This window comes from Folsomia candida, unplaced genomic scaffold (assembly GCF_002217175.1).
Source record: "Folsomia candida strain VU population unplaced genomic scaffold, ASM221717v1 Fcan01_Sc001, whole genome shotgun sequence".
Classification (NCBI taxonomy): Eukaryota; Metazoa; Arthropoda; class Collembola; order Entomobryomorpha; family Isotomidae; genus Folsomia; species Folsomia candida.
The window spans coordinates 2,173,651-2,187,188 of NW_019091193.1; the positions used below are offsets into that span (position 1 = coordinate 2,173,651).

Here is a 13,538-nt window from a genome sequence, read left to right on the forward strand (position 1 = left end):
GCTCTGTAACCCCAAGCTAATAACATACATAATTCGATTTCTCGGTCATTTATCTAGCGATTTTGATTAAGTTTTGAAGGGCAATGGGAAAAATATATGAAAAATGTGTTCTTCCCATTTTCCTGAAAATGTGAGTTTCTACCAGTCGAAACCCTGATTTTGGCCAGACTGGTTCTAAATTTTAATGGCTATAAAAAAGGCCGTACAATTGTTCAAAAATCCAGGCCCCTCATTCGCTTGTCGCGGCACTGCGTCTTCATGCCGGTACGTTGGAACATGTTCGGGCAGGAGATCATCCCACACTGCCGGAAAACTTGAAAAAATTTGGGATTGAATTCTTCACTGATTGATTGGGGGATATTTTTTATTTCCGGCTATTTTTGTACGTATTTCGTATGAGTTTAGCATATGGTAATTTTCTTTTGAAAGATGTTAGCTTCAATTGATGAATTTGATGGATAATAAAATTGAAATAAGTGAAAATATCGCCTTTTTAAGTGTCTGGGACTAGTTATTTCCATATTACCTTGTCGTGTCATGTATTTTGCCCTCTTCGTTTTAATTATTGAGCTAAATATCACTTCAATTTTTGTTTTCAGTTTGAAAATTAATTTGACAAGAGGATTGAACACTAAGTAATTTACATGCATACATATTTCAAGCAATTGTCATTTTAATCGTCCTTTTTAGCCTTCTTTTTCCCCTCCTTGTCAACCTTGGTCTTGTCATCCTTCGCAGTCTCTTGTGGTTTGGGCGGCTTGGCGGGATACAGCAACATGGTGAACACGGTCAATCCGACGACCGGACCCAACCAGTAGACGAGGACGTGCTCCCACACCGCATTACCCGCACAGTTGAACTGCAATGTCGATGCGAGGATGGGGTTGAGGAAGCCGCCGGTTAAAGACATTCCTGAGGATCAGAGAAAAATTAGAATTATGTTTTAATTCGTAAATATCAGGTATGAAAAATTGAGATTTTTTCTGTAGGACGAGACGTTCAGAATTCTAATTGCATGCATGTTGAATAGTCGCGAAAGGGTGAGGACAGAGGGAACAGGACCTCAAGTTGTTTGATGTCCCCATCGTCTGGCCAGTTATATAAACCCCTCCCTCCCATATCCTATCCCATATGTCCCACGGCTTTTGCGGCCACTGTGCGTGTTTAATGTAAAACATGATTACAATTTTTACTGAAGCTCGGTTTATTTATGTGCTCATGAAAATCTTTTAAAAATCCAATTTTTTGATTGTCTAATAATCAAAAGTATCAGTATCACCTGCCATGCCAAGTAGAAAGCTTGTGAAATCAAAAAATGGAATTGAATGCATGACACGAATCACTCGTATGCACCCAATCTTCGTGAAGATTTCGTATTTTCTGACCGGTAATTTCTGAATTACGTATTAACAGAGCTACATAAACATTGCATGTTTTTTTGTACTAATGTACATAAATATACTCGCATTAAGCAGTTGGCGCGTCCAGAGTTACGACAGACAAGGTAGAATTGCAACGTATATAAAAATGTGTACAAATTCGCACCTTTTGTACATACATTAATTTGTCGTCATTCAGGTACATTATTTTCCTTACCAACAATTTTAATCGCGGCGAGAGCTCCCGGTACTGTGACGAAATTGTACTGCAGCGTTCGCAGAATTCGTGCACAAATGTTGAACGCAAGGGTTCCAAAGGCCTCGAGAAATGCTCCATTGTACACGCCGACCTAAAAATATTGCTAAAAATTTGACAAATGCCAATTTGCACTTAATGTTGCAAAAAATACGTATATTTTAACATGGCATTTTTCAATTTCTTGCAAAAATTAAGGACAAACTTCACTATCACACCTTCAGAAATGAAGAACACGACGCCACCCCGGCCAATCTGGCTGTGTGAATCGGCAAGAATCCCAGTCCCCAGTATTGCTTTACGTAAAACGGGAATACTAAACTGGCTGCGAAAATTTCTGCCAAAATAAATCCTACGCTTTCCACTTTACTCCCGTTACCCTTAATCATGTCGACGATGTGATTGTGTGGCGCAGCCGTCGCGCCACGCCACGACCTGCCCCAATAATTCGCCATGATGATTAACGCAATCACGAAGGCTGGGAGGCCGTAAGTCTGCAAAACTGCAAATACATAATTAGTATTTATTAATTTAATTATTTCTTTCTTCCATGCAATTTTGAATTTGCGCTTACGGATCCCTATTTCAAAAACGGTCGCCAGAAATTCGAAAGTCGCTAAAAATTCGAGAATCGCCCTCTGCAAGAATGGCGATGTGACAAAGGACAAAAGTATGCTTCTTGTGACTGCAACGAGAAATGCGGTCGCGAATATGTAACCAGAAGAGACTATGAGAACGGATGTGTCCATTTTTTTTACAGAAATTTTTAAAGATTTAAGGCCAATTGTACAACTAAATTTATGTATTAAGTTTTATTTGACTAAATTTATACTGCGGAGATTCGCCAGCTGACATGACATGACTGGTGAGAATCTTGTCCAGGTTGGAGAGTGCATATGTACACAAGTCCATATGTACATACGGTGAAGATGAGAGTGGGGAATTACGTAATGTGCTCTCACTAAATCATTTTACACGGTATGGAAAAGAATATCCGTGTTATGAGCATCTCCTGGACTATGTGCATGTACGTTATCTTACGTGGGAAAACCGGTTAAGCAGTGGGATGTGTAAGTATGTATGCACATAAACCTGTATGCATAAGGATGGATGAATGCCAGGTAACCCTTTCCTCTTGGGTTAAATAGCAAGTATTTATGTATGTAACTGCAATGCAACATCTTATGATAAGTAACTTGCGTGGTGAGAGATAAATATATGTATATATGTACAGTATACATAACATATTTATATGTGCAAAAATGAGCTATGTATGTATATATGCAGGTGTATTTATTTATACATATTATATGTATGCAAATATCTATGTAGCATTTAAATATGTACGTATATACATATGTGCATATAAACTGTTTGTTTACGCATCTAATTATAAAATTATAAAATAATGTATAATTATAAATTATACATAGTTAGTTTCGAGATAAGCCTTGTATACATTTAATGTCTCTCTGGATACAGATATAGTTATTTTAGTATACCGGTTCGACATATTCGTCATTGAATATGTACATAAATCGAGACAGATGTGAAGTTTCAGACATAACGTCCATCTGCGGACTTATGCAACTCCTACAGAAAGTATAAACACGTTGGTGAAAGCCGTATCTGGAAATTAGTATCCATCCTAAATATCGTGGATACATGCAAACAAAATATTTCCATAAAGGGGTAGCATTTCATTTCACCTCTTAATACATATGCATGTACATAAATCGACTAGTCGGAGTTGATTGATTTGGTTGATTGGTTAACTTTCGCACAGTATTATGTCGAGCAATCGAATATTTATGTAAATATGTACATACATAATAATAAGAGCTAGATATATGTGCCACGGAATCTCTAACCAACTCAATTACTCTATATATACCGTCTGAATTGATAACCTCGTCACCTTATTTACAGTTAATCTTCTCCATTCGAAAATTCGGTACGCAATTTCAACAATCACGCTAATTCCGAGTCCTCCTATCCAAGCTAAAAATACGATTTGCATCCCTTCACTGGTTTTCCCACGTGCTAACTGCTGACTTACAACGTTAAGATCTGTCTCATCTACATCTGCGCTCACGTTATTCTTTCCGACATGATTGTACTTCTCAAACCAAAGTATTTCGTTGTAAATTCCAAAATCCAAGAAATTCTTAAAGCCTCGCACCAATTTATGAGTCTGATCGGTCGGGAAATTCCATAACTTGACTGCAACACGAATATGATCTCGACTTATGTGAAATTTTTTCGCGGTGGGATATTTCTTTTGTAAGTAATCCTTATATGATTCTGTGTCCTGCTTGGTTCCAACGTACACTGATTTTCCACAAAGGAGTAATTCCTCCTCAATTGCGGGCCAAATTTGTGCATACGGAATTTCCTTAGGTTTCTCCAGAAAAGAGATAAGCTTCTTAGGAAATGGGCGTTGTCTCGGATCTAAGAGCCGTTTTAATAAAGGCAAATCGGAGGATTTACCTGCCCATGCAGACAAACTTGTAGGTGCGAAAAAATAGTGGAAAGAGTAACTTTCTACGCTGAAATAGTCCAACAATGGAATTGATGCAATCCTTGGAGCTGAAAGGGTACTGTAGCAGGATGCGTTGGTGATAACAGATCTTCGATATTTAGTTACGTTCGGGTAAAGAAGTCTAAATACTATGACTTGATGGAAGTACAGCGGGTGAGAAATATCTTAAAATAGAAGAGAATACGTACATATATATTTTGGTGAGAACGCTTATACAGCTTGTTCCTAATGAAAATGAGTGTTTAGAGTAAATGTGCTACCGTATATGTCCCATTTATTTTGGAAATTAATTGGGAAGGGTGGGAGAGGCCCAGCATGACAAGAGATTTCCTACGGTAAAGAAATACATATTTATGAACTTATAATGAAATTTTTGTTGCGGTTCACCTGACAAAGGTCAACGCCTAACAATTTTCCCGCGGCGCCGAATTTTGATGATTTTTCGACGGCGTGGCGCGGCACTCCAATGTTAAAATAATAGGCTTTCAGATTTATCAGCGGCGTTCACCCCTGCTCTCTCCATTCTCAGTGTAACGTTTAAACGATAAGGATTGATTTACATGAAATTAAACAAACTCACCTCAAACGTGTCGGGAAAAACGAGTCCCAACGGTGAATTTAAACTCATAATGATCAAACTTCTATACCCATGTGTCATCACGGTGCAGACCAAGATCCAAACTCCGACGAGGATTCGGAATGCGGAATAGCGTCCCACTTTCATCCCAACTGTTTCGATTTGTTCGAGTAGCGTGCCAATCACCCAATACAGTAGAATAAACGTGTCCAGCCCATTCCTACATTTTGCCATCCCGCCCAACTTAGCTTGTTCAACACTTATCAATTTAAGGCTAACGGTCACCACTAGAGCTGATAGACCCACCCCAGTCCAAGTTACCCCATCAAACGGTTTCGCATAAAGGTTTAAGCTACTCTCCGTCTTCGAGTTGCACGTCAAGAAATGCACGTTTTTTGATCCAGTAACCACCGTTGAAGAATACCAAATTGTCTGTTCCCACCACTGCGTCGAAATATCTGCCCAAACCTGGGGCATATTGCATTCGTACGTTTCATAGTCTTGGCACCGGTTTTTCAGTGTGATGTTTAGGGATTTCCCTAACGCTATGAGAAGGATGTACATATCTCCCGCCTGAATTTGGTTTAACCGCTTCACACCAGCCGCCTTTTTCCAGCTGTCGGAAGAAATCCCGGGAAATCCGATCCCAATGAGGAATAAGTTTTGATCTTCGGTTGCTCTCATTCGATTCATTATTTGGCTACCATGTTCGCTCGAACATTGTACATTTGCATACACCGGTGGCGACATTTTTGGAGAGTGGGTACATATCGTAGCCGGAGCAGGATCCCTGGGCAGCAGGAGGACCCCAAAATGTTGCACTATTGATAAGGTGTTATATTTTGTCTCAGTTTCTTTCAGAAGATATGCGTACAATGCGTTCTCCTTGGATATATTATTGGTAACCGATAAGGCGTAGCAGTTTGGGGTTAGAAACGTTTGATAGTTTAAGGTCATTCTAATATTTTCGAGTGGGTAGAAGAGCAAAATGTGGAAACGCAAGAGGTGTCCGAGGGTTTCGGGGTCAAAGGGTGGATTTGCGTAGAAGAGGAAAAAGTGGCAGAAGCCTTGGTGATGAAGGGTTTGGCGGACGTGGTCATGTTTCTTTGTCGTATTTACGAGATGATTGAACCCTTCCGGCCAGGAGAGGGTGGGTGGGGTTGGAAATGTGACGATGGGATGGACACCTTTGGCTTGGTCGTAGTTATGGAAATCCAAGTTGTGATGGACAATGTGGGTGATACAGGGGTGCGTTTGGGATATTATGTTGGTGAGATGGGGTTGTGCAAATGTGCCAAAATTGGGGGTGCCCAGGGAATTCGAAAAATTGGAAAGTATAATAAGAAATAGTGGAAAATGTGCAAATTTCCGGTTAATTCGTGGCGTCATTTTTCCAGTCAATGGGAATGAACTTTGGGTAGAATGAGAAACCAAGTATGTAAGTGTGCGTTTCAACGGTGCATATAATATTTCCGCAACAAAATACTGAAATTACCTAATGATTCACTAAAGAAGTATTCTACCACCGGATTATAACCGACGAAGCTAAAAAAAGAGTGGAAACATTAATGATGTGTCAAAACGAGAGGACAATTCAAGGTCATAACACTCACCGAACGTGGGCTATCCATCTATGTTCATGTAATTCTGCAAATAAATTATTTGGGGTAAATGTGAAAGTTTCATCTGAAAGTTTATGATAATTGGATAATTATGCATACTCATTTGAGCAAGGTGGCCGGTTACACCTGTGCGAAAAATGTTAAATTATTCAGAACATGCGGGAAGCGGATTAAATGTCTTAATTTCTTATTCAGCCGGAATACCTGTATTTATAATATGCTTACTTCCCCATAATTGCAGCCCAATTCCGGCTCGCATATACAATTATTTTTACACTAAATAAATTTGTGTAAAATTTACTCAAGGCAGAGTAAAATAGGGGATGGTATACAAAAATGGGGCAAAATTTATTCACTGTTCCGTAAAATGTGTCCAAGCGTTGAATAAATTTTACCCAATTGTTTTGTCAATGACTATTTTACTTGAGTAAAATGTACACGATTTTTATTTATGTAGAGAGTGTAAATGAATATTTAATAGTAATCAGGGCATAGCATACATATCTGTATATATCTGTACCACTCGCACAGTTAATGTACATATGTAGATAAGTACAACTAGATAACACACTTCACTAAAGTATGCATTCATATATGAAAATTGTATTGAGACAATTGCCTCAATACGAAATACGTCAGAAAATAATTTTAATTATAATTCAAAGACATAATTTACATTTTGTAGTCGTAATTGTAATTTAGAATTTATAACAGAACTATGATATACATACATACATAGATAATTGTAATTTGATTTTTAACTAATTTTGGCAGGCCTGTACATAACAGGTTTGAGTCAAATTTCAAAATCTTTTACACAAACACTTTATTTCCATATCAAAACTTACGAACTCTTAAAGTGCTGATTAATGTCATATGTGCAATGACGTTATCACTAATAATAATCATCCCATTCCCGTTCCCATTCCCATTCCCGGTCCCATTCCCGGTCCCATTCCCGTTCCCGCTCCCGTTCCCATTCCCGTTCCCGTCTCATATCCTTGTCTCGGAATGCTAAATAATCTAAATTCGCCACAGTGAGTATTGTACTCTAGGGGATCATAATACCATCTCCTGTCGAATGGGCAAAAATATTTTCCGAAAATCCAGTTGCTAAAGGAGTGAAGTCCATCACCGATGTCGGTGAGAAGGCCGCGACCCTGGTGTTTAACTGGAAAAGTAATTGTCAAAAACAGTACCCAGGTATTACTCATTGTTACTCAAGTTACCCGAGTGCTTTGCTTCGTGCTCATCCTCATCAGGTTCTTCGGATTCTATGACATAAATATGAATAAATTATATAGATTAACTTGCACTGCACTAAAAAAACTGTTCGGGTTAGCACTAATTTATTACTACCTGAAGATTATTAAGAAGATGAAGATAATTACCTGAAGATTCTGCAGATTTTTCATCCTCGTCGAAATTATACCTTCGAACTTTATAAGTGCGACGGAGACCCTGACTCATACCTATATGATATTTAAAGTGAGACCAAAAAATCATCATGAATTAATTATGTACTAAGAAAAAATAAATCGTAGAAATGTTAACATTATTTTTTGCTAGTCTGATGTTCGGTCATATGGATACTGGATACTCATAATTACGTAGATGTTGCCAAATGGAAGGAAACCGTATGTTCGGGAAAATTTATATTCAACATTGACACCGTAATTAATTTGAGAATGATATTTATCATTTGGCGAGAAATTATAACCAAGCGGCCTAGTAACTCTGCAAGGTAACGATTATATTTCTAGTACACATATTACATTTTTACCTGCTTGGAGAACCAGTAGGACTGCAAATAATAGAAAAAGGCGTTGCTGCAGAAGAAACGCCTCCATGACTGGCACCCTTCGTTATTCCATGTAATTAATAAATTCCTGGGTTTTACTGAATCGGGATAATTTATTACTTAGCAGTAAAATGCTACGTGTGAAATTAATTAGCACGATAAGTCATTTTTCGTTTCCTGGGTTACTTACATAACAATATGAGGAAGTTGATAGATAACAATGTTTACGGGAATACCTACGCCTTTAACTGGAACAAAAAAATTGACTGCGGTTCAGTGTTTATACAAAAAAATAGTGCTTCATACATGTGCGCATATTTATGTATGTCTGCAAAGTGCCTATATAGCAAAATTTGCGTGTATGGTCATAAATCTACATACGTGTACTGCCATGAATTCATAAAAATAATTTATTTTAGTATTTTTAAAATCACCATCTTCAATTATACTTTACATACCTATTTACATGCTTATAACATTTATCCTACGCTTTATTGTTTATATCGTTATTTAAATCTAACAATTAGTTTAACCTTATCTGAGTTACAAATAGGCCTACATATTTAAACAAATTGATAGCTCCACTACAGGAATTACAATAGATACATACATAAGTACTTACATACTCATCATTTCAATTCATTGATTGATTGATTGATTGATTGAAGTTTTTATTAATGGTGTCGTATGAGCGTCAGCACAAGTGCTGGTTTTCAGCCCTGGACACCAAGCGACAATTTCGAATAAAATTCATCCTAATGTTTCATTTAAAAGTCCATGGATCTGGCGAAAACATCCCGCCACTTCAGCAGCATATTGTCTCCATTTCAAAAACAAGTATCGCAACCCCTGCCATTTAATCGATTCACCCAGAAAAATCAGTAATCCAGCCCCAAAAAGTACTCCCACCAGCGGAGGAACGCTGTCCAAAGCAGAAACCGATACGGATTTCTCCTCTTCAAACACAATTTCTTTTCTTACTTTATACAACCGAGTAATTACCACTTTACGATACAGCTCGTCCGTCGTATATTTCCTCACTGTATTCATCAATTCCGAAAAACTGGTAAGTTCTATCCAAAAATCATACAATCCTGACTGAGCCAATTGACCAAACCCATGGGAAATGAAGGGATAGAAAAACCAGCGTTTCACCAGGATCGGATTTTGTAGAAAAAATATTGGTTCTTCTAAACTTGTTACAATGTGAGGATCCCCTTTCAACCCTATCCCGGCCAATATTTCGGCTAAATCACCCTCCAAATTTAGCACTGCAAACGTATCCGCAGCTTTTTTAACTTCTCCAGAGTCAAATTGCACACGCCATGATTCAGAAATATTAAGCCCCACGGTAAAAGAGGAATGAGTAGGGATGAATTCAACACTCTTATTTAGCTTGGAAAGTATGCGGAGAAGTCCCGTGTCACTTTTCGTCATAATGCTAATTTCGTCCCTGAGTAAGTCGCGCAACATTGAGCCGTATCCATGATGGTTAGTATATCTATATGTTGTAGTAATAATCTGAATTTCTGAGTCCACCACGGATTCCAGATCTGAACTGAAGCTTGGTGGCTGCATCGCAATCAGGGATGAAAATATGGCCCCCTGATAGAAAACTGTCCCCACGAGGAAGAACATTACGACCCAGAAAATCACAAATACCGCGCAGGAAAGCGCCGTCACACTTAAAATTGCCGGAGTTCCGTGGTACTGTCCACACAAACAGCAGAAGATCCAGTACGCGCATTGAGTAAAATTTGAGACACAATCTCTCACTACCCCAGACTTCTTGTAGCCAATTCCCCCCAATAAGATGGATATGAGAATAAAGCTAATCCCCGACGCGGCCCACGTGTAGACATCGAGGGGCAATGTGATACCCTGAACACCATCCACTTTCAACTTTTCGAATGTCACGACAGCCAATTTAAACTGATAGATCGTTCCACAATTTGGCAGCCAAGAATACAATGTTCTAACGGGGTGCAAGATGCCTTCGAAAGTTTGCTTTGTAACGGCCATGTTGTACAAGATATCGGGATAAGCCCTTGGTTCGTCGGGGGGATACTGGCGTCCAGGTATTTTAACATCGGTGTAATTATACTTATCCCCAAGGGTTAATTGGGCGCATGTGAGCACGTGCGAAAAGGCGCGGTTACCCCGTTTGATGGCTCTACAAGTGAATTTATTTGGGTCGAAGGATACTGAGGCGTATGCCTGGATATGGTAGTGATGTAGGTTTGAATTTTCCCGCTTCCAGTAAGCATAGAGGGCGTTGATGTCGTCTACACTTTCAGCGGGAACCTCCACCAGTTGAACTGGGCAGGTGTGACAGATAACATAGATGTGAACTAGGTCGGAAATAATAGACGGATGATGCATTACGAACAGACTTGTCGTTTGCCCCGCCCACGCATGAATATCAATTTTTTGTATCGTGGATAATATGAGAAACATATATGTTGGATTCTCTCCGCAGTAATTTAATTTGTTTTGGAGGTCGTAAAACATTTGGGGCTCTATTTTGGGGAGAAATATGACAAAAATCTTGGTGGCGTAGTGCAAATAATATTTTGGGTTGTCAGTGTACTGGTTGTGGCTACAATTCTGATACTGCAAACTGTGTTCGATATCATTGTTTGGAAGAGGGTGCAATACTTTAGAAAATTTCAAATTTTGTTGTAAAAATTTGAAAAGTTTGTAGTCAAAAAGCTTAGGATGTGAGGTGTTGAAATCGCCCATGATATTTAATACGGATTGGTGAGGGAATAACCGATCAATGTGGGAAATATTGACTTGGCCGGGTTTTGAGGTGACGGAAATGGTTTGGAGAAAAATAGCGAAATATATTTTGAGCAACATTTTTCTGAAAATGTAAAGCTTCAAGGTACGAAATTTGGAATTACTTGTAGTTTCAATAAAGTGCATGACGGAATTGAGAAAGAAATTAATTCTGATGAAAATATTTTTAACTTATTGTTTTCCACGTGTGGAGGCGAGTTTATGATAAAATTCTTTTTAAAGATTAAATAAGGCGGGGTAAATATATGTGTACAAAATATTATACGATATTTTACACAACAACAGTATTTGACCAAATTGATATGAAGTAATTAAGCGAACCTATTTACATATATATGTACATACATATGTACGACTGATCGACACGCATTTAAGTAATCATTTTTGACGCTGGAAAGCTCATTCGTGATATGATTTTGATTCCCAAAGTTTCTAGATTAGAGGAGAAACACGCGCGAACTTGTTGCGCACTGTGTAAATATGTACAGATGTACATAAATATGTAAAACAGAAATAAAAATATGTATGCATGTATATACCTACTTCTAAATAATGCACATAATACGTATGTTTTTATGCTATATATTTACTTACTAATAAAATGCATATACTTAGCATGAACGTGCACATGTGCTGGTCCCTGTTTTGATTAAATGTATTTGCGCTCATACATACATATGTTTGTATACCTTGAAGTGTAGATTGGATACATACATATATATGGAAATACATATGAATGTACATATGTACATATGTATCTCTCACATAGAGGAGATTTCATGAAGCCATGCAAACTATTTAATTGCACAGTATTAATTGATTAAACTCATCCGTAGTAAATAAAATAGTGAAACTTTTTTCTTGCAGATAATGAAAATCGTGCAACTACACACTATGTACATACGTATGTACATATATATCCACATAAATATATATGTTTATGTGAATGCCAAATAGCGAATGGATCAGTGGAACGACATGAAAAAAATGAGATACCACATAATGCACTTTTAGATTCGATTTACTTATTTAATATTTATAAATCTGTTCTGTCCATTTATTTCGAATTCATTTTTACGCATGTTAAACAAAATTGTACGCAATTTCGGTACATTAAGATTTATTAATTCGATTTATTAAGTGAGAAAATATAAATTAATGTTAAATTATATAAATTCTCATTTGCATAAAGCATCACACTCTTCTTTTGTATTAAACTGATTCCGATTCCCTCCACACCCGCCGTAAGTGAACTTCGAACAGCCCTTTTCCTGGTCGTAGTAATACATGGGGATGATGGCCTTGCATAGACCGGGCCCCACGGGAAGGGCGCAGTCCTTCTTGCTCTTCGCCAACTCCTGGTCCTTCTCCTTTTCCACGAGGTACGGCGTCTGACACGAGTTGATGCAGTTGTCCGTGTTGGCAAAGGTATTCTTATTACCGCCACACCCTTTATATATCATGGGGGCACATTTTTCGCTCAAGGGGTCAAAGTAGAATGCCTTCGCTTCTTCGGACGCCTTGCCTGGGCAGGCCTCGCCATGATCGGGTTGCATGATGCAAACGGTTTGGGCGTATGTAGCTGAAAGAGGTACATGTGCTAATTAGCTGGGGGTTAAACTGTGGGTTTTTCGAGAGTTGTAGAATTTTTTGAAATTTTTATGTTTTAAAATAATCTAAGTTGAAGTCAATCATGCATGTTTTGTGCTACCGTTTATTAGATATGTAATTATTAAATTGTATCAAAATTCACGAGAAATTTGCAAAACAAAAGTACCTAGTGCGTGAAGCAATGTTTAAAATAGTATTCGAACGAATTGCTTCATTTCATGACGTGCTGATTTTTTATTAAATTTTGAGCAATACCTGGAACAATTATGCTATGCGTGCTTACGTTTTTTTGCAGATGCGAGCCCCACTGCGAGTACGATGATGTTAAGTACGATGACGGACCGGAAGGCCATGGCTGCAGGAAAAAAAATGTCACTTTTTGTAAAACTGTTTCGCTGTCGAGAGGAGGATGATATTTGAATGAGAGGATTTTCAGAAAATTCATGAATTAGGTAGCTTATAATTTTATAACTTTTCAAAACACATAAAACTAGGCATTGTTCTTAAGGAACAATTGAGATATGGGTGGATGTGACGGTTGGGTTTATTCCAGACGGACAGATTCCTATATAACACAAATTTCATGTTGATGACGTGGATTGGAAGTACTAATTTCTTAATGGGCATCCTGTTATGCGATTCATATACAAATATGGGAGAACAGTTTTTTAAGAACCGTTCAGAAATTACGGGACTAATTTATTCAATGAGACATTTTTTATCATATCGTCCCAAGTAAGTACTTAATACTGGATCATACATATACGTAGTCACGATTTTTTACGATGTAAAACCTGAACGGTCCTCCTGGGTTCGCTATTTTACCTACATGCATACATACATCAGTTGTCAGTATTTACAATTTACATCCGCATACTCTTCTCGCACATGGCACGCGGTGATATCAAAATCAATCGAAAATTAACAATGAACTTGACAATCTTTGTA

At 38.0% G+C, this 13,538-nt stretch overlaps 2 protein-coding genes across 2 annotated transcripts; both read right to left on the reverse strand.

The window, feature by feature from the left end:
- Positions 1–485: 485 nt before the first annotated feature.
- Positions 486–2,524, reverse strand: LOC110861502 (aquaporin-11). Its single transcript, XM_022110630.2, has 4 exons — positions 2,210–2,524; positions 1,854–2,137; positions 1,597–1,729; positions 486–912 (listed from the first exon to the last, which is right to left on the reverse strand). Exons 1-4 carry the CDS (start codon positions 2,382–2,384, stop codon positions 674–676), a joined length of 831 nt encoding a protein of 276 aa, XP_021966322.1. The 5' UTR covers positions 2,385–2,524; the 3' UTR covers positions 486–673.
- A 9,633-nt stretch (positions 2,525–12,157) lies between these two features.
- On the reverse strand, positions 12,158–13,006 carry LOC110842102 (boophilin-G2). Its single transcript, XM_022087815.1, has 2 exons — positions 12,874–13,006; positions 12,158–12,561 (listed from the first exon to the last, which is right to left on the reverse strand). The coding sequence occupies exons 1-2, from the start codon at positions 12,941–12,943 to the stop codon at positions 12,158–12,160; spliced, it is 474 nt and encodes a 157-aa protein (XP_021943507.1). The 5' UTR covers positions 12,944–13,006.
- Positions 13,007–13,538: the final 532 nt, after the last annotated feature.